The sequence below is a fragment of the Megalops cyprinoides genome, chromosome 14 (assembly GCF_013368585.1).
Source record: "Megalops cyprinoides isolate fMegCyp1 chromosome 14, fMegCyp1.pri, whole genome shotgun sequence".
Taxonomy (NCBI): Eukaryota; Metazoa; Chordata; class Actinopteri; order Elopiformes; family Megalopidae; genus Megalops; species Megalops cyprinoides.
The window spans coordinates 4,687,658-4,714,321 of record NC_050596.1 but is presented as its reverse complement, the minus strand read 5'-3'; the positions used below and the strand labels follow the sequence as shown (position 1 = coordinate 4,714,321).

The 26,664-nt window shown below is 43.2% G+C and overlaps 1 protein-coding gene across 2 annotated transcripts in view; it reads left to right on the top strand.

Annotated features, from left to right (window-relative positions):
• Positions 1-26,664, top strand: part of LOC118789013 (interleukin-1 receptor accessory protein-like 1) — a 319,783-nt gene that overhangs the window by 205,991 nt on the left and 87,128 nt on the right. For both annotated transcript variants that reach the window (XM_036545289.1, XM_036545288.1), the window contains exon 6: positions 5,078-5,152. In XM_036545289.1, the coding sequence (XP_036401182.1) occupies positions 5,078-5,152 (75 nt within the window). The remainder of the gene's footprint in view (positions 1-5,077; positions 5,153-26,664) is intronic.

Genomic DNA, 26,664 nt, shown 5'->3' with positions numbered 1-26,664 from the left:
CAACTGAATGCTCCATTCAGGGTCATGAGGTGATCACTGGGGTGGGGGAATGGGTCTGGTGGAGTCCAAGGACACATACAACATGTTTCAGACACAATCAGGCACTGGGGAGTGGAGAATGAGCGGCCACAAAGGTTAGAAAGCTAAAGGAGCCCAGCTAGGTGGCCTTCAGGAGGGCTTGGATGCCCGCAGGGCATACCAGAGAGGGGAGACAAGGGGAAGAACCTCACAGGAGGACAGGACACTTCCACATCCAATCTGGCAGAATCCCTCTGAGTGTCTGAAAACAGGAACCTGTATCTCAAAAGAGGAGTCAGGAGCTAGGCCAAGGTGTTGGAACGAACCTCTGCCAAAACGTGAGGGGTCACACTGTGTCACATGATGTCCTGTCTGCCTCATCCTGAGAGACAGGCGTCTGTTGCAGGTGGAGCACTTAGACACAGAAGTCTGTCTGTCTGTCTGTCTGTCTTAAAGATCAGAGCTTAGAGCCCAATGATTACCCGTTTCATTCCCAGGTGCAGTACTGCAACTGGACCAAAATTGAAGCAGTACATACCCAGCTGTAGAACTCCATGATGGCTACTTTATGTAAATACATAGTGTAACTCTGTAGCATCTTCTAAGCATATACTGTAGTGTAAAAAAATAGCAAAGTAGCAAATACTGTAGTGTAAAAAAGTAGCAAATACTGTAGCCTGTATCAGACTGCATTGTTGATTGAGACAAAGAATGCTGGGTGATCACAGCATGCAACCTACATTTCAGCCTGGCGCTTACTTGTCCTAAGTGTAGTTTTTTTTCTTTCAGTGATAGTCCTGTTCAGTGCAGGAGCTGGGAGACACGAATCCTGTCCGGTGTGTGGCTCAGCCATGGGCCAGCAGGATGGTCATGTCTTTAATTGGTCAGGGTCTCCACATGCCCTCCCTTATAATTAAGAAAAACCTCATACAGAAATGTTAATGATGGCACATGAGATGAATTACCCTCTAGTCTGGGGAGATGTTGCTGTGGCTGACCATAGTCCTGGTTCTCAGTGCCGCAGGATGGTACCACTGCTGGGGAAAGGAAAAGAGTGAGTCTCTCTGGTCTTCAGGGTAATTAAGTGTTTAGTGCAGGTATACTGTATTAGATGTGTTTTTTTTTGTTTTGTTTTATAATATAATCTGACCCATGGCTGAATATCAGCTGCTCCCTATACCCTCTCTGTTTTTGAATTGCATTTACATAAAAATCTGTTCTTATTATAAACATTAGAATTGTATAGATTTTCATTTCTTTGAGATGTAAAAAACAGAATACGCAGCATGTCATGAAGCTGTCAGTTTTGCCATTGTGATTGTACATATTCTATTTTCAGAACAGTTCAATACAAGCACTTTTTTCCCTGAGATCCACTTGTCACACAGAGTTTCCACTTGTCAAAACAGTGCCTTTCTTATTAATAAGGAACTGCGACACAAGTACTTTTCCGATGACACTTTGAAGAAGTGAACTAATTAAAGAATAATCATAACGAGCTGCCCTGAGTGCAAGCCATGTGTATTTTAGTGGCGCTTTAATTGGGGCTCCTTTATAATGTAGAGGTGAACAAGGGAACTGTGCTTTAAAAAAAAAGAAAAAGGTGACTCATTCATGACCTTTTGAAGTTCTAATTTCTACACCTGGGTAGACTGTACTGTATGTGTGATTAAAAATATGAATTCAGAACATTTTTATGTTATCTTTACAAAACCGAACTTTGGCTCAGGAGTTATGTTCCAGGAGAAATCATGTGTAGAATTGGTTGTGACGAGTGGAGCTTGTCTTATTCTCCAGTCGTCGCTCGACCGTATGGACTTTTCGTCTGTGCTTCAGGGGCGAAGGAGACATCCTCCTGCTTCTCCTTGAACTTGCTTTATTAATTCATGTGCTTAGGTCTCATGCTATGGGGTATATATATGGGTTACCTATCCTCTTAAGACTGAGCGCTCCACAAGAATACATTGCATTCTCTTAGATCTGCGCCCCCCCCCCCCCCCCCCCCCCCAGTGCCCCCAATGCTCCCAATGCTAAGCTTGGTATCCTAAACACATATAAATGTATTAAGCACTGGCTGCTGTCAGTCATTCTTAGTGCATGACCTAGTTGCACCATTTCTGTCTGGCCTCGCTGCTGGCTTTTCGGATGGTCCTTCCTTGGATGATTTCTTTCTTTGACATTTTGTTCGGCTGTTCTGTACTTGTGATGTTCCTGAAAAGAAAAATGTCTGTGGTCATTTGGCTAATTAATATAGGTCCTATCAGGGGGTTGAACTGATGGTTCGAACATATATGTCTGCACTGCACATTCCTTTATATTCCATTTTTAATCCTTCCTTGTATTCATATTGCCTTGGCATGCACCGTTCTAGTAAATGTGACATATATACCTTTTCGGTACATGTGACATAATGGTGTTAGACAGGGCTTGTAACCCAAAGGCTGCTGGTTCAGTTCTTAGATTGGGTATTGCTGTTGTACCCTTAAGCAAAGGACTGAATTGCTTCTTTGCATATCCACTTGAATTAAAGAAGCAATGGAAGTCGCTTTGTGTAACAACCATTATAGGGTGTCTGCTAACCAAATAACTTCTAATGAAATGATCTTATAATGGCTCTGATTTCATTTCTGGGCATACAGTGTAGGTTTATTGGTATTTGTATTAATGTTTAACAGTTCATGACCCAGGCCCAGCCACCTTCTGAAAGACTTTATCATACAAGTTTGATACAGGTAGACACAGAATGGGACTAAATCCATATACAGTAGGGTGTAACAGCGTTTTCTCACCAAATATTTTTGCCCCCAAAGACACACATTTCACATGTAAAATGCAGAACCCTTTATCGGTTCTAGTGATCATATGTACAGTGCATAAAAGCTCCTATTTATTGTGTTTATTTCAACAGAAAGTCACCAAATTTAACTCTGGATTTAATTTGTCACTCAAAGTCACTGACAAAGTGCATTGTGGGTACTGATCAGAGGCCCAAGTCTCCATAAGCAATGGGCACCTGGAATTTTTTGTGCATGCCTATGTTATTATCATTATTATTATGTTATTATTATCATTATTATTATTATCATTGCTGTTTTTTGTTGTTGTTCAATAATAATCCATACAGGTTTCCTAAATAAACAAGCTCTATAGTTCCCCACCTGGAGTCTGTGAACCCGAGGAAAGCAGAAATTGTTCCATTGTGGTAAAATAAAAAGAGATATACGACCAGTCTGTCAAAATGCACATCGCCATGCCCCTGCCTCTATAACAGAGTCAACATCAATTTAACATGCAGTATAAAATGTTAGCAGAGCCCAAGGACAGGGCCAGGCTATGTGTTCTGCATGTATAAATCTCAGAATGGGTTTCTGAGAAAAGGACAAATGCTCTCCTCTCTCCTCCATACTGTATGTCTTTTTTAAACAAACCTAAACACGCACACATAAACATGCCTAAACACATAGAATGTAGATGTAAAATGAAGTCTTCCTGTGGGAACATACAGATGATGCTGCCTTTTTGAGGAGCAGTCAAAGATGTGGCCATCTAAAGTTGTTAGTTTAGTTTGTCTTCATAAGAGCAGAGCTTAGTTCAGATTTGTCTCTTTAATTTAATTAGCTGTCTTGTGTATGTGTGCATTCTGGCAAAGCTATATAGCTGTATATCAGCGATACTCTCTCTTCTCCCTCCCGCTCGCTTTCCTTTACTTTCTATCCCTCTCTCACCCTGCCTCTCTCTCTCTCTGTTAAAGAATGTACAAACGCTTTACTTATTACATGGTGTTCTTGGGTCATCAACAGTTGGAGCAAAGGAGCTCTAGAAATGTGTTTGAAGTTGTCTGTCTGGTTTCCAAGCATTAGTTCTCTTCCGAGGGAAAAGCACACACGCTCGCACGTGCAGTCTCCACTGCACATTCACCCACACACATGTAGCCACACACAATGCCAGCTAAATGGATTATGTACGGCTTGTTGTCCTGGAGGACTTCCGGTAAATAAAAACAAACGCTCTCGGGGGCCCACATTATGAAGTGACGGCAGCGCACACCCGGAGCAGTAAACAGCGTCTGACCTTAATCCCGGCTCCATGCTTGTTCTGTGGTTTATTGCGCGGCTGAATCAGTGAGGCACCCGCACCCCAAGGTACTGAAGCCATTAGCTGCGGTGGAATGTTTGTCATACAAAGTTTTGAGGCACTTCAATATCTCTGCTCCGGAGACGAGCACTGTGGGAGTCTGGCAGCCTGTATTGGCATCGCTCTCCAAAAAGCAGCTTTAGGTTTATCCCTCTGTCCTCTTGAGGGTGTGGCAGCACTCACTGGCAATGTTAAGGCACCAATGCCATGCTCTTGTGATGGGGTCATGCCTGCCATGGATTTCATTCCCTGGGCATGGGCAGTTGCACGGCACAGAGATATGATTAATTTGCCAAGCTAAAGACCAAGGTCTCCCGTGAGATTGGCTTCCATAGTGGCCACTCACACACACACACTCAGGTTACCAAACTCTGCCAGGTCCATCCCTGTTTCAAGCATACAGGTTTGACAGACAGCACCAGCATGAGCACTCTGACATGAAGCTGTGTCACAGGTACAAACTACCTCTAGGCAAAAAGCTGTGGCCAGTCCCACACTTCCATGGAGATTAAGGAGCATTGTCTCTGACGTTATCCCTCGGCTCAACTTCTCCAAGTACTGGTGAACAGTTCAGAGCCAAGGGCGTTCTCTTCTGCTCTCATTAACTGGCATTTAAGAATGCTGGCAGCCACAAACACCACTGAATGACAAAAGAGAAAGAGGGAAAACTGTACTTTTTGAGGTTGGAGAGTACATTTTAGACCAAATTGGCTGCGGGACTCCACGTGGACAGCTTAGGTATGTGGCATCAGCCATAAGAATGGTGTCTTTTGTCGCTCCACTGATGACATAGACACAACATTAGCATTTTGGGGTTTTTTTTTCCACATTTGTCATAGGAGACTTGACTTTTTTTTCACAGGAATGTAAATAGTATGAAATGGCCATCATGTTCAATGTTTTTTTTTTCTTGTCTTTTTTTCAGCCCCTTTGACAGACAAGCCACCAAAGCTCCTTTTTCCCTCAGAGAACAAGCTGACCACCATGGAGGTGCAGATAGGTAAGGTCTTGGATTTTACAGTACATCTCACTATCATCCGTGCGCTTAGGTTTTGTTGAACACATTGTCTGATACAATGTACCAGCAACCTATATCAAAAATGAATTTCCTCCATAATCCACACAGTATTTCATGTGTTTTCCAGTTAGGATACACCTTAAACACTGAACTGCGAGTTTTGAAAAAAATGACATGTATCACTTTCTTGAAGTTTCTTCCCCTACAAAAAAACACAAAGTCAAAAAGATTGCCCATATGGTGTTGATGTTCCGTACCATTTGTTTTGCAAGGGAAGAGGATTGTTTGTCAGCTGCTTGTTTGCTTTCTTTTCATGAGCTGGGTCAGCTTGGACACCGTAAATGTGTGAGCATATTGCCAGGGTTTCTGGCATGGTTGTGCTGCGAATGGCAAATAACGGTGGCTACATCTGCCACCAGGAAACGGATTGCCTGTTTGATCACCTGGATGATGCATGAGATTGCTACCTTTGGTGAGACAATAGGCCTTTTATGTTTGGTGTTTGTTCTCTGCAGATGTGCACTCGGAAATATGAGAGCGGCCGAGCACAAACAGTGAATATTAACAGCCCTTAAGCAGTTGCTGATGGTGCGGGCGCCTGGTCACTCAGCTGCATACCAACCTCGCTGTGGTTGGTTGAGCGCTTACTTTTGCGAAGAGGATCATGGAAGTGGGTCATGTTGAAGTTACGCTTAGAAGTGTAGTAGTTGTTGGCAATATGGGCTTGTCAGAATGTAGAAGCAAATGCCTGATTAAAACAAAAAAAATCCAGTAGATGTTTATAGGTCAAGGCAAATGAGGCATTAGAAGGCCTTCTGAGTCCCTTGTGCTGAAATGAATATAGCAGTATGGTTATATATAAGTATTCTGTTCTGCTCTCTAGAGGAATGAGTTTGAGTGAGGTATTTAAGATGTGTTCTCTTTACCATACCCCTAGTAAATTTCTTTGTAAATTTGTTTAATGTCATATCCCTTATATGACAAGAAATCACTGTAAGGGTCACGTGATTGCTAATATAGAAATAAAGCAAATAATGTCTCTAAACTGGACTCTGTTTTATACATCTGCAATCACAGTATACACAGAATGAACGCATCAAGACCCAAGCGTTCTTTGTGATGTGTGAAGCAATGGGCCCCTGTGTTGAATAAAAAAAATAAAACAGGGAAGTTGAGCGCAAATATTTATGTACATTACCAATCGGATGCAGAATTGTTAAAATAATCTCACTATGCTCATAAATACATCTCTAAATTCAGCATGCAGTATTCATATGTGCAAGAAGGCAGTTTGCTGTTTCAGGTGTATGTCTTTCTGTCATAGTTATTTCCATTGTGGTGACAGTTTTCATGTCACTCCAGCACAGGCTAGTCAGATCCAGCACTTTTATATGCTACATCAGAGAAGGATATTAATTGCTCATTTTCACTGTAAGATATAGAATAATAAATGAATGTGATTGAGTTGGGAACGAGTGAAGGAGGGAGGAGAGAGAGAGATTAAGCTCAGAGGTGAAGGTGCCTCGTAAGGGCAACTTGTTCTTTTTTTTCAGAGCAACCTGTGAAAAGAAGAGAGCGTAATCTTTGAGACCCAAATAGATTGAACACTTCTGTCTTCCCTTTCCTCCCCTTTTTTTCCTTGTCCTCACTGAAGTTCCGTCGATAAACCAAAGGCCGGGCTGATTTAAGCGAGTATCTTAAGTGCTTGTCAGTGTTTCCGAGGGCACTGGCATCACTCCACAGACCCCCCTGATGGAGGGAATCCGATATGCAAATTCATCTCCATCACTGTAGCAGCATCAACTCACGGCCTGAGTGAGGGCTGCTTCCTTGTTTCTGGACTTCCTTTGCAGTGGGCGCAAGCTGTCGCCCCACTGTTGTTTTTTTTTTGCCCCAAGGGATGGGTGGCCTGCCAGTTTGGGTCCCAGCTGTGGTTGTCTCTGTGATGAACGAAGAGCCTCCAGCAACACTGTAGTTTATGAGTCTTTAGCTAGTCTGCAACCCCTTTGTAGCACAAATCCTCAGCACTCTTTATATAGGAAATAAGCGAGGGATTTTGGATTGGCCAGTTTGGCATGGCCAGTGAAATGAAATTATGGCAAGAAGCAGAACGTCTTCATGATCAGGTGTGCGCTTTTGGATTTTCACAGGGATGCCACAGTGTCTGACAGTGATGCTGTGAGCCTGTGTGCATCTGCTGATATCCACACAGCTGATATATGTATTCACCATGCATGGTATTTTTTTTCTGTATTTGTTCCTTTCTTAATATTTGTAGAGTCAGCCCTGTTTTATTGACCAATATGGCTGATTTATGGTGCGGCGAATATTGCGGTCGGCGTCTTGAGATCCCGCCTCTGTGCTCACAGGGAAACTGCAGCGTGCAGTTATCGGAAAGCAGACATAAAATGCACTCTATAAGAAAAGGTGTAAATTTTGGGCTCTGCAGGAGGGAGTGCGCCCAGCATTTATAACAGCTCCTGCACCACTTTAAGTGTCATATTACACCTGAGTAGGAAGAGAAGATAGCAGAAGATGCAGAGGTGCAGAGAGGGACATTTCCCCACTGACGTTTATCTCCTGTCCTGGCAATAGATTGACACAGCTCTCTCTCTCTCTCTCCTATATATATATATATATATATATATATATATATATATATATATATAGAGAGAGAGAGAGAGAGAGAGAGAGAGATAGATAGATAGTAGATAGATACATATAGATAGATGGATATATCTGAAGTACAGGAAAAGGAAAACACAGGAAACACAGATCAGTTTTATTTTTGGTTCTGTAAAAATGGCCACCCTTAAGACGTGGAAGGCAGAACTGAGAACTGGAGCAGCAAAGGACTACTGCTTGTGTTGCGTTGCTGAAATCAATGGTCATCTCTAGGGTAAAACAGAAGTATGAGTTCATAGGAGACCTTGAATGGTCTCTAAATGGGGTGGAATGCAGTGAGTGAGCCTGATGACATGGAACTGACATGTATTCCTTCTCTTTTGTGGCAAGTGAGGTTTGGATTCCGTTATGTTTCTATGTTCAGTAACTGAGTTTTTTCTTTGCTAGGTTTTTTCCTTTCTCTTTCCTTGTTAATATGTGGACAGTACATTTTCCCAGGTTTTTGATTGGATCAAGTATTTCTAATAAAGACATTTCTCTTTCTACCTTTCTCTGACTGAGTAGGGTGAATAGGGTTTCAGGAAGAAAGAAAGATGGGTCCCTCCATCCCTATCTCTCTCTCGCTTGCTTTCTCTTTCCCTTCTCAAATTCTATCTTTCTGTCTGTGGTCAAACAGATTTTTTGTACGGTTTCCATTACTGCTGTGCCTCACCAAAGCAGCAGATCACTTTGGCTTTCAAATCTCACCTGCAGATAGTTTCCTAGAAGCTTTTAATAATCGAATGGAAGCCCAGGGCAAACCATATAGACCATGTGACGGAGAGGTGGGCTGAACCCTTAGTGAAGCATTTGGTTGCTTTATTCACTTTTTGGACTTTTCAGAAACAGGGGCATTCCTGCCACATTAAAATTTCATTTGATTCTATATCATTTTGGTTCCTGACTTTTAAAGGTATAATAAGCAAGCAGGGAATATGGAAGTGATGAAAATGTAGGCCATTTTAAATATCACTCTGCCTTAGTTTGATTCAACATGTTCTCTGTTAGGTGGCGAGGTACAATATTCTTCTGATCTCTGCGTGAGGTGACTCAGTACAGCGTTTCTCAGTGTGCTTCCTGTACAAGATGACATAGACCGGTGCGCCTTTCGAAGAAACTGTGCATACAGAAAAGGAGTGAGTCACAGATAACTTTGGTGGAGGGGGGGAGCATTCATTATTCCAGTAGCTGGTTCACTCTGAGAGCAGGGCACAGTCGCTCGCTATGCAAACCTCGGCAAGTGGCAGAGACTAATTAGAACTGATAGAGTGGTTTGCCGCCCTGTAACTCAGCAGATGCAAGCGCTCTGGTGTGAAAGAATTAGCCCCTCGTTATTTCCGCAGCCGGTGCCTGCCGTCGTCCGCACCACCGATGGCATTACCAACCGCCTCCGCTGACGCTCAAACAGGGACGGCACATTCAGAGTGCTGTGATGCCTGCAAGGCAAGATGAGACATTGGGGGCGGGGCACTAGCGTAGAAGTAGTGCGCTCCGCTATCACAGTGATTTTTATTGTAGAAACGAAAATGTGAAGTTGGATGTCAAATGGACGGACATCCCCATCCCCGTTTTCCTCGGCCCAATATCGGCCCACGTCGCATGTGTGTCAGGCAGATAAACTGGAGGGCTTTCCAGACTCCATCGCCTCAAAGGAGTCCGCTCCCACTGTGTTCCGGGTACTCGCTGTTCCTGCGAATGGGTAGGCAGGTCTCTGCTCCTTGCGGCTCTGCGCTGCAATTGGTACAGTACTCCCTCTCGCTATTAGCACCCGCAGACACCCCCCAGATCTCCCACTCCTTCCCCTGACACCTGGCATTTACAGTTTCTATGGTGATTTCTGAAAAAGATCATCGAACGGGGAAGGTTGGCGAGGACTGCTATCAGAGGTGCCCACTGAATGGCAGTTTCGCTCCACACCTCTTTTTTCATGTAAATCTGTGACCCTGCAATGGAAAAAAGGAGGGAGAGTACAGCTGTCAGAGACGGAGGACAGAGCCCTAGTGTAAATGGCATGCCTGTCTGCAGGAAGCCGAGTTTTACTCCATTTTACAGAATAAATGGTGAGGCCCAAGTGCACTGTTTTACATCACAGGTTCATGGAAATAGCTGGCAAGAAACACCTCTGTTCTGTTCAGAGAACACTGTGCCAGACATGCATTATGACGTGGAATGATGTCATAATAGATTATAGAAAGAGGACTTCTGCTGACCAAGACAAGGGCTGTATTCAAAACCGCATAATATATTACCAATGTATACTGATTTTAACCAAATGTAGTATGTAGTATACAGTATGCGAACAAAATGAAATTTCCAGTACGCTAAAGATACCCGGAAATGGAAAAATATCGCCAGTATGCATCAGACCAGTCTACCTTGAAAGTGCGGCTGTAGACGTCACAGGTAATTCTGAGGGTAAAAAGGTGAAAAACATGGCATACAACAAGACGTATTATTGTACTGTATATTGTATTAAATTAATTGTATTATATGTATATATTTATAACGAGCATCTATTTATTAATTCAGTATATATTAATTCAGTATATAAGCATGTATATATTTTTATAAACATATATTAATTTGTATATATTTATAATATTTGTATATATTTATAATCTATTCATAATTTATGTATTCACTTATAATTGATTTGATTATGATCCTTTGTAATTCCATTACATGTAAATGACTGAAATCTAAAACTGTATGACATCTGTAATTAAACTATCAATTGTTTCTCACAGAAAATGTTTTTATTCATAAAAAACATTTTTATTCATAATTATTTGTGAATTTACATATAGGCTAGATTTTTACCTTATTACTTATCTGACGACATATAGCCTAACAGGTGTAACACCATAAAAAGTTAAGCTTGCAAGCTAGCAGTGTAGGCTACTTACATTGTATTCATACTCAAATATCACAGCCAAAAGGTTTTTTTTTTTTTTTTTTGTAGCAGCCCTTCTCCTCCTCCATGCCACATTATGTGCCCTTACCACCGAAAGTTAAGACATTGAAAAGAAAAAACCTGAAAATACTTCAACAAATACTTTTTGTGAACTTGTCAATACTTTTCACTCGGGAGAATGCTAGCGGCATCCAACTGGAAAATACGACAAGGAAATCTGGATATTTCTGAACTCACGCAACAATGTAACATACTACAAATGTAATCATTAATGGTCGCATACTGGGTGCTACACTGAAAAATAGCATGCGGTATTGTCACGCCCTCCCTGAGCAGGGATGTTGCAAGCCTGTCAGCCTTGGCGGTCTACCTTCCTACAGATACGCCAGGCAATGTCGTTGTCTTAAGGGGTTATCGCTCTATCCCCGAAACCTCTCAGGGCGGCGTGCAGCTAGTACACATTCGGCTTGCTTAAATACAACAGAAAGAAATATAAGATTGACGTTACCTACAGTTTCGGACACGGACGCCAAAGCTTCGCCCTTTCCGTGGCCAGCCCGCACCAGTCGCCCCGCGACGGACAGCCCGGCCTTGGTGTAGCGAAGAGAGAGTAGCGTTCGCTGGCTTTCTTGCGTTTGCGTTGTTCAGTTTTAATATCTAAAAGGTCCCAGTTCACTTCTGTTGCGCTATGCTTGTTAGCGTTCTTCGGTTGGTCGCCTTCCCAGGACTTAACACACAGAAAAGGAAATCGCGCAAAAACGTTGCGGCAGAGTGGTCGGTCGGACTGCAGTAGGGTATTCAGTTTTCCCGCGGGAGGCCAGCTTCAGCAGTCCACATTGGTCCACAGTGGCAGCCACACCGGTGCATGCGCAACCCCACCGGAAATAGCCTCATTCCACGTATCGCCCCGGGTGATAGGGTCAAACCACTCATTAATTAAGCAACGCCAACCCTCTTTTCATATTGTACCAAGCAAGCCGAAGTGTTTTAGGGACCCACTAATACTAACAAGGAAATTTACTCAAATAAATCTGACAAACAGGTATCAATAATAATAACAGGCTCATCTGGGGACTAATAAGATCTCCTGGCACTCTCAAGGGTCATTTCAGATCTCACAGGAAATGGCCTGTCCGTAACAGTATACAGTATATACTTGTGTAATACGCAGTACACAGTATGCAATAGGCGGTTTCGAATACAGCCAAGCTGTTCTGTTCTTAAGCCTCATTAAGGCCTGTCCTTTACTTGGTGCACTTCCCTCACTCTTACACTAAATTCATTGTCTAATAAACTAACAAATACACTTACCAATGACCTAATAAGTAAATAAACGCTAAATGCAGTGTCAGAGACACAGTGGCGCAGCAGAAGAGTCAGCAGAAGGATGCTATTCATCAGTGGAATAACATGGCACCATGGGGGCTGCATTCCCTAATTAACAGACTGTGAATGTCTGCATTAGGGGTATTAAAATCGCAGTGTCTATTTCATAATTGCACCCACAACAAAGTGTTGTCTGTTGCATGGGCGTCAGTTTGTTTTGAAAAGTGCTGGGGACAACGATGGGTTTGACATGTTCACACCTTTTTAAAGTGGTGGGGACAAAATGGGCCACGACAAAAAGTGGTGGGGACATGTCCCCAGCGTCTCCAGCGTAAATGACGCCTATGGTGTGTTGTCTGCCTGTTACAAACTGCCAGCAGTTTGATCCCGTTAAAGGCTATGTGAGCAGGGCCATCCGTCGCTGTTTCTGTGGTTTAATATGAAGTTCAGAGAAATACCCGTTTGGAATTGGATTGGATTTTGCTTGTTTCCCTCATTGTGCTGGGTAAGTGCCATTGAGCAAAGCTGATGGTGAAAAGTGACATGGCTTTGGGAAAAGCTGTTCACAGGGTTAGTTAGACATTGTGTTCCAGTGCTTTTCACCTCTGTGAATGACCAATGTCCCACGATTTTCCTGGGGAAACATTTCAGTACCCCACTGCTTGAATCATTGCTATTGTTTGTAAGTAATCAGGAAGAAAGTTAAACACTTTCTGTTTGCAACTACTGTTTTAGGTTAGGCTGGGATTAAATTAAGTTTAGCTGTGCTGTTGGGATCAATGGAGCCTTTGAGGGTGCTTTCGCACTATTTTTGTGGTATTTTGTTGCGGACCCGAGTCCACTTGAGCCGTTAGTTCGGTTCATTTTGTTGATGTGAAAGCTGTTTCTGAACTCGCTTGCGCACCAAGGGACCGTACCCGAGTCCTCCTGAAAACAGGGGTCTGGGGTACAGTTCACCTGAACTCCAGTGCGCTTCGCATTTGGTGTGAAAGCTATCCGATCTAAAACCAGGAGGTAAATGCTATTGATGACATGTAATTTATTTGACGGTCGCACAATGAATTTTCAGAAACGCTAACAATCTTAAAAGAGTGACTAGAGGACAGCTACGTGGCAATTCACGCTTGTCGCATCTAAAAACTATTTTGGAAATAATTGCAGGTAGCCACACTGTTCGCTCACCTTGAGGGTATGTGTGTATGTTCTTCAAACAAAGCTGCAAATTCATTTTGCATTGCTGCCTGTCTCTGCAAAAACCTCCTCATCCGAGCAGCTCGCATCACTCTCAGACAGCAGGACACATTTAAGGCATAGTGAAAATGCCGAACATGGTTATTTTGGTGCTGACACCATATTAACAAAAAGATGAATAAGAAAACAAATATATTGTGGCTTTCCATTTTGCCTCCCTTTTGCGTTGTTGCCTAGCGACATTGGCAAATAAAAGCTGCACATTCCTTATGTGTTGAAATGTAATGTGAAAGGAGACCAGCGGGGGCAGGGGGAGAGGGGACTAATCACACTCGAGTGCGGACCAGCAAAATGGACCAAGTGTGAAAACAACCTAAGTTTGTCATAGCAGAGACAAGGAGCCCCTGGTGGCAAATTTGTTAAAATTGCCTGAAAAGTCAGTCAAACACAGGTTGCCATGTAGACACTCATACATTTACACTGGGCTCTTACCCCCAAGGCTTTGCTGTCTTTTTGATGAAATAAATAACCCACTGAAAAAAGCTGTTCAAATAGGCACAGTACTTTTGGTTTGGCTGCAGACTTGTTTGTAAGTACCTTATCGCACATAGGCACATATTGTTTTTAAGGGGCCCGTGTTCAGAACCAGTCCAAAGCAACAGAGCTGTTGGATTGTTACGCTGTCACTAAAGATAGACAGCTTCCTGATTGGCCCATTCCTCATGCTGCTCTGTTGTTTGGCACGGTCTCCAAGGCAACAGTGCAGCAAGTATGGGTGGCTGTCGAGGCTTCTTAGAAACAACGCGAAATATTTAAGAGGGCAAAAGTTTGCCATTAATCATGGTGTCGCAGTGGAGCAGGGCCGTGGTGATGAATTGGGAAGGGGGTGGGGGTGGCGGTGGATTCCAAGGATCCCAGCCTTAATGTGACGGAAGGACTGGAGAGAGGAAAGAAGGAGGAGAACAATAGCATTAAACCTTTTAGCACCAGACACAAATAACACCAGGGAAGAAAAGCCAGGCACTAAGACAATCCCGCCCACGCGCAATGCCTCAGCCACAGTGTTTGAAGGGCATGCTTGAAAAGTCATGGAGACTCACATTGATTGAGGATCATCGATTTACAGAGCAGTCAGTATTTCGGAGTAATTGGAACATCATGGGCTGTCTAGTGATGACATCTTAACCTATTTGTAGTTTGCACTGTGCCCTCTGCCCAGACTGTTAGTGTTTTACACAGTAAGGAGGAAACCGCACCAAAATGGCTTGGTGTGTCGAACCCAGGTTGCCAGAACGCCCTGTTTTAAACCCCATAAGAAGTTTCTCTTCAGCCTAATCTGTCTAGTCCAGGGTGATCTACTGTCCTTAAGGTAGGAATACAACAATCTGCAATATTTCAATTACATTTTCCTAAAATGTACTGACAGTGTTGTTCAAAAAGTACATTTCCTTCCACTTCTGACTTGATACTACAGACTACATTTGTGTGCACATTAATATTTTGAATTCAGACCAAATATTAAGGGTAAAACAATAACAGATGATGCATAAACAGGATAATCGGCAGGAAAATTTACACCTGTGAACATAGGGCTCATGCAGGATTCTTTGTCTGCCATGTATGCAGGAATATCAGATATGATTGTATTTCATGGTACATGCAAACAGCTTATTCAGTGTTTGACTTCAAACAAGGAAAGGACGATTATCCAGAAAATTGTGTGAATGTAAGTCACTGAAGCCATTTCTAGGGTTTCATAAAACAGCACAGTAAGTGTTATTGAAATGAACTCCGGAGAGATCGTTTGGTTGGATGTTCCAAGCACCCTTAAATAAATAAAAACATGCACACACACGCTTACAATGGTGGTGTCACATTAGAACTTTGAAGAAACAGAGTCTGAACACTTCTCTCATGCTTGCTAATAGCTGTATTTGCACACAGCTATGAAATGGACATGTTTCAATCCCTGGGGCTCCTCACCAGGATGTACCAAGCATCTACAGGCATTTGGAATTTACAGGTCTGATTTATCTTCAGTTGCAGGCAGCAGTGTGGCACAGTGGTGAGCAGCGAGGCTCATAACCCTTGTTCATTTCCCCGGTGGGGCACTGCTGTTGTACCACTGAGCAAGGTGCTTAACCCGAATTGCTTTAGTACATCTCCAGCTGTGTAAATATTAACTATCTAAGTCGCTCTGGACACGAGTCTCTGCTAAGCAGATATTGTAATGTTACTGAACACTTGCTGTATCAGATATGAATGCAGTATAGGATTAATATTGTCCATTTTCCTGGGGCATTTAAATCTATTTCCAATTAGCTAATGACTCTCCTCAGAGAGGAGCTTACTCATGAAGCTCAGAGCCATGGGCACCTGTAGCCCCTTCAGTAGAGAGCTTCAATGGGACACTCAGAGGCAATACTCATGCATAGTTTGAACATGAAAAAAAGATTTCCATTGAACTTGTGCTTTGGATGCTTAATAATTTCAGGCTCATTGTACAGCATTACTTTTTAAATGAAAAGGACCTTTTAAAATGGAGTTGAAAGGAGAATAAAAAATTTAGACATATAATGTAAATGTACTCAGGAACAGCAAAGTTCAGACATGTTTTCAGACAGACCCTGCACAATCAACCTAATTAATCCTAGACAAACTGATCTCATCCACAACTATAAAAATCACCATTTCATTTCCACATCAGCTGTTCACAGTATCCCTCCTCCACGCCATCGCCCCTCTTTCTTTTCCCTGTTTATGATGTCCAAATGGGAGGGTCAAGAATCTCGGCCTGTGGCCGGGTGCAATTCCTGTGTCAAAACGGGCGGCAGTGTAGCATAGTGGTTAAGGAGCAGGACTTGTAACCGAAAGGTTGCCAGTTCGATCCCCGCTGGGACACTGCTGCTGTACCCTTAGGCAAGGTACTTAACCCACAATTGCCTCAGTAAATATCCAGCTGTATAAATGGATAACATTGTAAAGAACTGCAACCCATGTAAGTCGCTTTGGATAAAAGCGTCTGCTAAATGAATAAATGTAAATGTAAAATCCAAGACAGATGTAAATACAGCTATAGCCATATCAATAGCAACCTTTTCTCTGTGCCTGTATGGAAATTCATATCTATTGAATGTACTGTAAGCAGGTCAGTGAAGCCATTTTCACAGTCCGATGAGCGTCATTTCAGCAGAAGCCACTCTGAATCATGTCACACTCAGGGACGACTGCAGCTCTTCTCCTAAACCGTGCCAGCTGAGGAGTCCCTCTGATCCCAGGGGTTCAGCTGAATGCTGGAGATCGATATTGCATTGTATCCATCAATTTTTGGATCTTTATTCTCCTCAGGATATTGTCTCTGTCACCCCACCTCCAATCTGGCCAGCGCTGCTACAAGCCTGTGCAGATGAATAAAGGACAAATAATACGAGTAATTCAGAAGCCAGAGGCTTGGTGTCTGCCAGTCTGTCTTATTAGCCTGTACTAACTGTGCTAGCTGTGCTAGTTGATGCATTGGGATATTACAGATGAATTTGGCTATGGGAATGCACATTGTCAAATGCTTAAACAACACTGTGGTATTAGACAATGGTATGAGACAAATCTTGCCTGGTACAGATATACTCTCTTGACATAACAGAACTTCACATGGTGACAGTGTCCGTGTGGCTTACAGCTCTGTGCGTTCCCTCTCTGTCCTCATCACTCTATTGGAGTAGGCCCACTCATCACATCGTACAAAGCCCAACGCTGTGACCACACAGCAGGTCAGGTCCAGGAGATTCTATTTTGATCAGAGTGCAGTTGGACAAAACTGATCTCCCCGATCAGACTGAGGATGACAGGACTTGGGTCATAGCACTGAGGTCCATCAGTAAACTTCATTTCCAGTAGTATTTCTGCTTGAAAGATTCAGGGTGACGTCACCCCCATCGCCTGAGCTGATAGTCACTTTCTGTTATTTGGTTGTGTTTGGTCAAAAGCCTTGGTCCTACTGAAGTCTACATGTGCTGGAGAGCAGATCTTTCAGGGTGCGTTGAGGGCATGAACATGAACCAGACCAGGACTGGATCATCATTCATTCCCCAAGCACCTGTAGACCCACGGCATGGGATCCAGCTTGATTTTCACACACTGCTCACCCCTCAGCTGCAGTCCTTCCAATTAAAAGGTCATCATTTGTGTTCAGGCAATCGTTGGAGGCAGCCTGCTTGTTTATCATGGACTGGCGGTATTGATTTGGCCTGCTTTTCATACTTGTTTGCCCTTAAAGGGTTTTCCTCGACAGTGCATGCAGTTTTTTTCTCTTCTGTCTTTCTCTCTCTCTCTCTCTCTCTCTCTCTCTCTGATTTTCTCTTGCTCTCTATTTATAGTACAGTGAATTGGACTCAGTGACCAATTTTGAATTGATTTTTGTGATATATGATATGTGTGGCATTTGGAAAGCTTTAAAATGGATCTTTCAGCTTCACATTTTTTCGTTATTTAAAAAAAGCACTGCCTTTTTCACGTGGTTTCAATACCTGCCATTTCTACTGGTCATAATGTATCTGTGACCCGTTCAGAAGACAATGGAACAACAGTAAAACAAAAACACCGCTTTCACATGACCTGTGAGATCACAGTCTCACAGAGGATGGAAGTGGACATTATGAGAGGAAGGCACTGTATTATATTACCTGCTCCTTTTTTTGTTTAACAGCGCACAATAAATTGTACATGCAGAGAGTATATATTGTGATGAAAGGCAGACACAACTTGCTCCAACAGAGTGCAGTTCATTTTAGCATCTTCAAACTTTCAAATTCATTTTAGACCCCAAACTAATATGAATTTTATATAATTGTTTACATTTCTTTGAGTGGCTTTTGGCCATATATGTTTCTTATTATTGGAAACCCTCTATGAAATCCATAATCCCCTCTATGTTTCCCAGTATTGGACCCTATAAGCAGTTCAGTGTCATATGTATGTTTCCAAGAACTGAATACCCTCTGTATGAAATCAATAACCCTTTGCATGTTTCCCAGATTTGATTACCCTCTATGAAGTCCATAATCTCCTGTATGTTCCGCAGTACTAGATGTTCTATATGAAGTCCATAGTTTTCTCCGGCATCCCTTTTTTGTTAAGTTTATCCCTATTTTGGGATAGGTATTGTGAATAGTAAGTGGTGATAACAGCCATATGGAGAAGGCTGTCCTGATTTATAACCAATGACAAGGACAAGAATTTTCACCACATGTGGGCTGCATGCTCGAAAGATGTTCCCCCCCCCCCCTCCATAAAAAAAAAAAAAAACAAATGAAGGCAGTGGAGTGTGAGGGAGTGGGGAGACAGTTTCTCTGTGAGATCAAATGAGCGAATGAATTAAATAGCTCTTATTCACAATCTGTGCTGAAAATGTTCCATTAATCATTTAAACAATTCTGCCCCTGTTCAGTTAGAGGTGATCTGTGTGTCAGCACTTTCACGCTAGGCCTTTTGCTTCCCTGCACAAATGGAAACGTGTATATTTATGACTGTCCACTTAAACGGCGCAGGGGAAGTTGGTCACCGGTGTCTGAGTAGTGAAGGGTGATGTCGGCTCTCTCCGGCTTGTTTTGGTCTCTTGCATTTGGAGCTGTCAGCATCTGGCAAAAATCCACCTGAATTTCCCCAGGAAAGTGTTTGACTCTGTTCCCAGTGAGTACGTTAGGAGGCCCTTTCAGGATAGGATCAATGACTGGCACCGACAGAGTGCTCTATCAGGCCTACACACACACACGCTTACACGCAGACACACACATACTACACACAGTATACACACACACACACACACAGTACACACACAGAGACCCCCACCCACACAGTACACACAGGCTACACACACACACACACACGCACACACACAGTAAACAACATGCGCACAGACACAATGACACATGCGCGCAGACACGGTACGCACACGGTACCCATATACACTCATACACAAACACATTGTACACACATATACCCCTACTCACACACATACTGTATATACACATACGTACACTTACACACTCACACATGCATGTACACATACACACTCGTGCAAAAATATGAACCTCCTCTCCTCTTCTCAGTAAGTGTACCTGTCTTATCCCATGCCACAGTACTGATTCTTTACCATCGTGCCAAGAACACTAACAGTCCCTTCTCACCACACCATTGTCCAGAAAACATGCTCCCTAACTGTCCCACATACCTGCAGCCCCACTCCACCAACCCGCACTGTGACCATTACTTACCTCCCCCTGCTGAATGGTAGAGAGGACCGCCTGCTTCTACCCTATGCTGTCTTTAGAAGAGACCATTAGATCTGTGTGGACAACAGCACAATCCAAGAGTTACCCACCTACTCAGCACCACCTGTGTCACCCTTCCAACTGAAGGAAAGCCAGAAACTTGGGTCTTTAAGTTAGCATTTTAGGCTTATGCTAAGAGTGAAAGAGATTGGCCTGGTTTTCCTTTCTTTAAATCCATTCTCCTTGTTTGACTCTGCTTAAATCAGCCCAGCTCTTACTGTGGAACTGGTCACATCACAAACAGGAAACAGGCAAGAGCAAATTGGAAACTGGATTTGGAGGTAACTGCTCACAAATAGTCCTGTCTGTCTTTTGTTTCCTCTTTTTTTTTGGGGGGGGGGGGGGGGGGGGGGTGGCATTTTTTTCCAAGGTAATGCAAAAAAGACAAAAGTCCCCATTTCATATATTTTCTTCTCATTCCTGTACATGCTTCAGAGGCGAGCGTTTGAAGTTTTGACTGTTGTACAGAAATAAACATCAGAGGGCATAAAGCCGCAGCCTTTTCAGACGAGTTGAAGAGAGGCGCCAGAGTGACACCCTTATAAGAAACTTAACTTGGAGAGGCAGCTTTGCTATTCACTTTGAAGGCTGCTCCACTTCTGGCTGCCTTACATAACCGAATGAAACAAAAACAACTGCAGCCCCAAAATACAGGCACGGGAAAGTTTTCCCGCCCGTTGCCTCTCCGCCTGCGCTTTGATTCCTCGTCCACTTTGATTTGCAGTAACGTGCGTGTGCCGCGCCGCGTTCGGTCTGTGCCGGCATGCATAATGCCGTCACGGGCGGCCACCTCCGGATCACTGGCGCCGTGTCAAATTACAGACGGGGGCTTCAGATCAGCCTGCGAGGACAGTGACGAAGAAAAAGGAGATCCACATCAATGTCCCGCTCGCAGACGCGGGGGGCTATTGTTGAGGCAGAGCGTGTTCCCTCCTCCTCATTGGCATTCTGGGAACACGGCGATAGGCTACACAGTGTCCTTGCAGAGGACATCCCGTTTTACTGCTCTTTGAGGAAACACACGTGTCTTCCAGGCCCACAGCCGTCACTCACCACTTGTCTCTCCTCTTCCTCTATGCCTGCTTCTCTGACTGCCATGGTAAGACTGCAGTGCTGTTCGGAAGCATGTTTTTCCTTTCCTCCCTAAATCATGCAGTAAACCTTCTTCCTCCTCCCCTCTCCCTTGAGCTGGGCACTGTGGTGTTTTTGGCTTCTGTTGTTTTGTAAGGTTGTATATTCAAACCACCTCCTTTTATTATACCTCCATTTGAAAGTGATTGGAGTACAACAAACCACTGTACAAATAAAGTTTATCATAATCATGATAATCATTGTAATTTTCATAATATTCCTGTCTATGTATTACTATTTGTTTATTTTGTGATCATATTCCTATTTATATATTTAATCATCATCATCATCAAATTTGTTTATGAAGTTATTTACGTGGAAGGTGCTCTTCTACAGAGCTACCATGGCAGGACACATTGAATGCACATCATAGGGGCTGCAATAACATGAGTACAGACTAGCAAGTCATAGGGTGCCTCAAGCTGAAAAAAAAACTAGAACATCAGCATACATGTGCAACATTAATTATTGTTATACTCACATAGTGCATAAGAGCAACATCCTACATTACGCTAATGTGCACATAGAGCCTTATAATGATCCATGAGAGAAAACATTACTTTATATAACAATGTTCTCATGGTCCTATAAAAGACCAGCATAATGTTGCTGCATACTAACACAATATCATCAATATGAAATGACTGTGACAAGCCAGATGTGAACAGAGCTATAAATGTGACAGTAATATCTACATTAATTGTGTTTAAAAAAAGAGATATGCATGTCAATACACAATATGGTACTGCACAGTAGCAGTACGGTATGATTATAACATGATAATGATGATGTGAGGTAGTAATGCAGACAGTATTGTGCAGCCTGTATGATGAAAAGCCTGTTGTTTTGGCATGGCCCCTGCACCCTGAGATAAAGGAAGGTGGGGCTGAGAATGGCGATGCGGAACCGTGAACGTGGGAGAGGGGGGGGGGGGGGGGGGGTCCCATTGACTATAAGTACTGACCACTCACCACCAGCAACACTGTCTGTAGTTTAGTCCTTGACTCACCCAGACTAGTAATATCAAATGGCAGCTCTCAGTCTTTTTGTGGGATTTTATATGCCTCAAACAGCATTGTGATCTCAATGTCACGTCCGACCTTCCTTTACACAGCGCAAATCTGTTTGAGCAACACTTTCTTGTGTTGATGAACTGGATTATCCCCATTCGTGGTGCTTTAGATGAAAGGGCTGACTGTTTGCCCACTCCTCTGAGAACGAGAAAACAGAATAAAAGCAGAACGAACAGTATGTCTGCCATTGACTTCACACCTGTTTTTGTTGTTGTTGTTGTTGTTGTTGTTGTTGTTATTTATTTATTTTTTGTTCACAACACACTTGAAGAGGTGTTCCTTCCGTTTTCCACGTCTTCAGTGTCACGCTCCGGTTTGTCGGCGCTCTTGTGTCAATGACGTGACACTCAGATGTGAAATGAAAGAAAAGTAAGGAGGCAATCTGAGCATGGCAACATTTCAATTTGCCACAAATGCCTCTGCTCCATGGTGACCAATCAGCAGCAAGCTGTGAGACCACTTAGGGCTCTTTCCGTACTCCCTGGGTCTCAGCGATGAAAGAGCTTCTTTCAGCTCGTTATCCCTGGAAAGTGCTCTCCGAATCCCACAGGTGCATTTAAGGGCGGGCTGAAGTGGAACCTCTTTCCCTGAAACTGTCTGGGGTTCGCAATTTACCTGTTTCGTGGTAAACTGAGCTGTTCAGTGCTTTTACAGTTAAAGGGAATAGAAATCAGGCTGCCCATTATATTTATCAGTTTCAGTCAGTGTGTTTCATACCTTCAAGAAGAGAACTCTAAGGTCTTGTGCGTCTGAAGCACACAACAGACAGTGGCGTAGTGGTCGTTGTGGAGATGAGAATGTTCCTTATTCTAAGTGTTGGGAAAATGCGGTGGAAATTGATTGGCTGAGTGACTAACCCATTGCACAAATTGATAGACTGACATCTGATTGATTAGCATTATGTTGTGGATATACTTTAAGTGTGCTTTTTCAGTTATGGTGCTTTGCTGCTTTTTGAGAAATCTGAGGAAGCTGATAGGTTACTCCTTTTCTTAGCACCTGTTTTTTCATCAGATTATTTTTTTCCTTTGTTTTTTTTAAGAGTACAGGAAGTAGAAAACTCTGAGTGTTTGTGTTTAGGGGGGAGATCAGAGTTACAGGGGTAAGTGAGAAAGTAACATATGCAATTCTACAGGAGCGATGCATGAGTATTCCACTCTGCTGAAATTACAATAGGCATTCATCTCTCAGCATATCGTGAACCTCTCCCCTGACGAGTCCTGCTCTATCTCATGCCTAATAGAGGAATGCAGGTTTTTTTAGATCTCGCATTGTTCATGGATTGATTTCCACACATCTGTTCAGCGGCGGTATGTGGCCATGATGCTGTCTGTTTGACTTAAGGATAGGAGTAAAGCCCATTAATTAACTGCTCACAGTACAGCAAAGGAGGGTGAAAGGCTTTGTTCAATGAAGAGAGCCTGGAGGTGTCCACAGTGCCCTGTTTGCAGTTTGAGAGAGGGGTTGTAAGAGGCACGGTGGGAGATTTACATCCCTGTCAGCAAGCACAAGCACAAAGTCATGATTGGGCTCCCAAAGGCAGGTGGAATCCATTTTGTGGGGGTACTGTCCTTTGTTTTGGCAGAGCGTCAGATCCTCTGAGAACACTGGAGGAATGCAGGCTTTCTGAGGCATGACAGGGACATTTCATGCTGATGCACTATGCTCTCCAAGCTTTCAGTATAAATATAGGGGAGCCATACTGTAGATGTGATAGTGTTTAGATAGGCCCTATCTAATCTGATAGGGTGTGGAATATAGTCTTGATTGACTCTGACCCACCCCTTTGCCACCTTTTAATTACCAAGAGTCACAGATATCCTTGCCCACCTATGCTAAGCTGAGGCACTGCGTTCACCCCAAATCAGATGGGCCGCTTGCCAGACTGAGCCCAAAGCGTCAGTGCATGTACCATCACAGGTAAAGAGATTGAGGTGGATTCAAAAGATCAGCACTGACTCTAAAAGGTGGCCATTCAGCCCGAGGAGAGTGCAATGCTGGTTCGCAGTCTTGAAGTCAACCAAAAGAGCTGAGACCGAACTCAGGACGTACAGGTCTGCTGTAGGGTAGGAGGCGATGAGGTGACCAAAAGAGTGAAATAGGGAAAAATAGATAATGGGAAACATGCATTCAAAGACATTTTGATGTAAAGACTTGTGCTTAAATCCCTGAAATTTGTTCTTAGACAAATTGTGCTGATGCCTATTTATGAATTTCTTTCCAAAAAAATTTAATTCTAAAAAGTGTTTTTTGTCTACTTTGAAGAATGTAAAATATAAGATAGTTTTGATTTGTTTGACTCTTTTTGGTCACTGCATAAATAATGTGTTATTTTATAGGTTTGCAGGTGTGTGCAGAGTACATATTGTAAATATCATATACATACTATATATAAAATATATATGTTCTATTCATAATACATTATTAAAATGGTCTTCATTGTTCCATTGTGTGATTAAATATGTGGTTGGATGGACACATGCCATGTTGTAGGATTTACTCAAGGGTTGTGGGACAGAGGATCTGTGAAATCGCTCTCACCATGTCGGACCTGACCTTACAACTTTCCCATCATGCACTTACACACAGTAATAAAATTAGCCCCTCCATTCCCTCTGTCATGGTGGGAAAAGGTTGAAAAAAATCAAAAATAGGAGGAAGCAAGTGCTGGTTTTCGGTGCTAATCATCTGCGCTGTGAAGCCGGGTTTCCTCCTCGGTGGTTATTGACAAAAGTGTCGAGGGGAATAGTCAGGCTTCGTGTTGATGTGTGAGCCGGGAGAAGGGTCTGTGATCTGTAGTCCTCAGCATGCACAGGCCGGGTGGCGGCACAACGCCCTCACTCTACTGACTGTTAGGGACAGGCATGCTGGAGTCAGTCTGCCTGGACTAAAACAGGGAATGAATATTTCTGCGACAAATACATCTGCACCAACCTCTCCTAGCTGCACCTAGTATTAGTTTAGGTTAATGACCGCTCACATGCGCTTCATTCATGAGCACAAAGCGGTTTTTACCAGGTCACACAAAAGGATTTGAAAAACAAAACAGTTCAGTGGACAATGCATGATGTGTAAACAAAGACAAACAAACAAACCAAAAAAGCAAAGAAAAGACGTCTTGTCCTCAGAGCGGACTGATTTTGGCTTTAATTTTTCGCCTCCGAAGCTGGTGAAATGAACCAGGCTTCTACAGTTGATGTGGTGCTCTGTCCCGCGCTTCCATGCAAAATTACCCAGAGTGCGAATGAAAACACGTGCCTGTCATCTGTCAGTCAGACGGGAAAATTGGAAACGACTTTCAGACCGCGGCAACACATTGCTTGGCTGTCACTGCCCCCTGATGGGAATAGCTATTGTATCCCAGGAACAAACGGGTACACTTCAGAAGAGACAAAATCTGCACGGGGTAGAGGAGGGCTCCAAGTGTTGTAGGACCAGGGAATTGGCATTTATTATGATGGAAATGCTTTCACTGGAGCAGTTTTGCTTTGTTCCTGTTGGTCAAATGATCCCTAATGTTAAACAAAAATGTATTGAGTCAGTACAAAATGATGACAGTAGTTACCAGCGATTAACACGTTTCAATTCACTGAAAAGCAGTACCACTTTTCGGTACCATCCCTTTAGTAATCTCATGCTAACCCCTCATTTAATTTGTGGTAATTGTATTAATGTGTTGGGGGTTATGATGGACGATTGTTTGAAGGATGGGACTGGCATGACACAGTAGGTGGCATGGAAATGAGCTGGTAGGAAAAGAATGGAAAACCTCCGTGCTTTAATTCACACAGTTAACTTGTGGTGATGTTTAAATGGTGTTGTGCATGCACTCGCTGGTTTGGCAGTGTTGTTAACCTGGTCTGACACTCTTGCTCATATAATTTGGATGGATACACTTGTGTTCTCTTGTGCTGGGAGCTGCTTTGAATAAGAATGTTTGCTAAATAAATGGAATGTAATATAATTCCTTCTTATAATTCATAATCCAGCCTTTTGACCTCATGACCCAAGCAACTAAAAAGAGCACTTAAGACATTCTGCTGGGCCACCTCCAGATTTCACCCTGCTAAGGATGCTAATTAAATCTTCCAGGATGACTTGCAACCAGAATTTCCTGTGGTGGATTTCTCATTATCGGTGGATCCCCTAACGCTAATGCTAACAGGAAATAAATACCACACACAGGTACAGTACTATTAAAATCCGTGCAGTGACTCTTCTGTGCTGCTGTCGGGCTAATGCAGTATTCACCAGCCTTTTCCTCTTTCTGCTGAATTGAGTCAAGTTGTGGCACAGAGATCAATATTCTCAGAACTTTTACTTTGCCTCCCAACCCTGTTTACATCACCTGGACCTCTGGCAGCCCTGCCTACCCCGGCTGCATAATTCAGGAGGAGCTGTTTACTTTAGAGGTGCGGAGCAGAGGCAGCCTACACCTTGCCTCAAGAAAATGCTGTTTTTTTCATGTTTGTCCACTCTTTGTCTCTCTCTCTCTCTCTCTCTCTCTCTCTCTCTCTCTCTCTCTCTCTCCCTCTCTTTCTCTCTCCCTCTCTCTCTATCTCACTTTCTCTCCCTCTTTCACTTTCCCTCTCAGTTTTTCCACAAGGTAGCATCATGCAGACTTGTCTGTTTTATGGCCCTCCAGCCTGAAAGGAGATGCTCACAGCTCAGAAGTCCTGCATTCAGAAGGGTTGCCTGATCCATTGGATAATGGAGGGGCTGTTATCTGTGCATTGTCATCCTACTGCTGTACAGTAATGCATGATAACAATGGCATCCTGCTGGGTCAGCTGGAATACATAACATTGACATGATTGCATGGGTCAGTTGTAATGCACAGTCATTGCAAGGAACTTGGGTAAGAAGGAA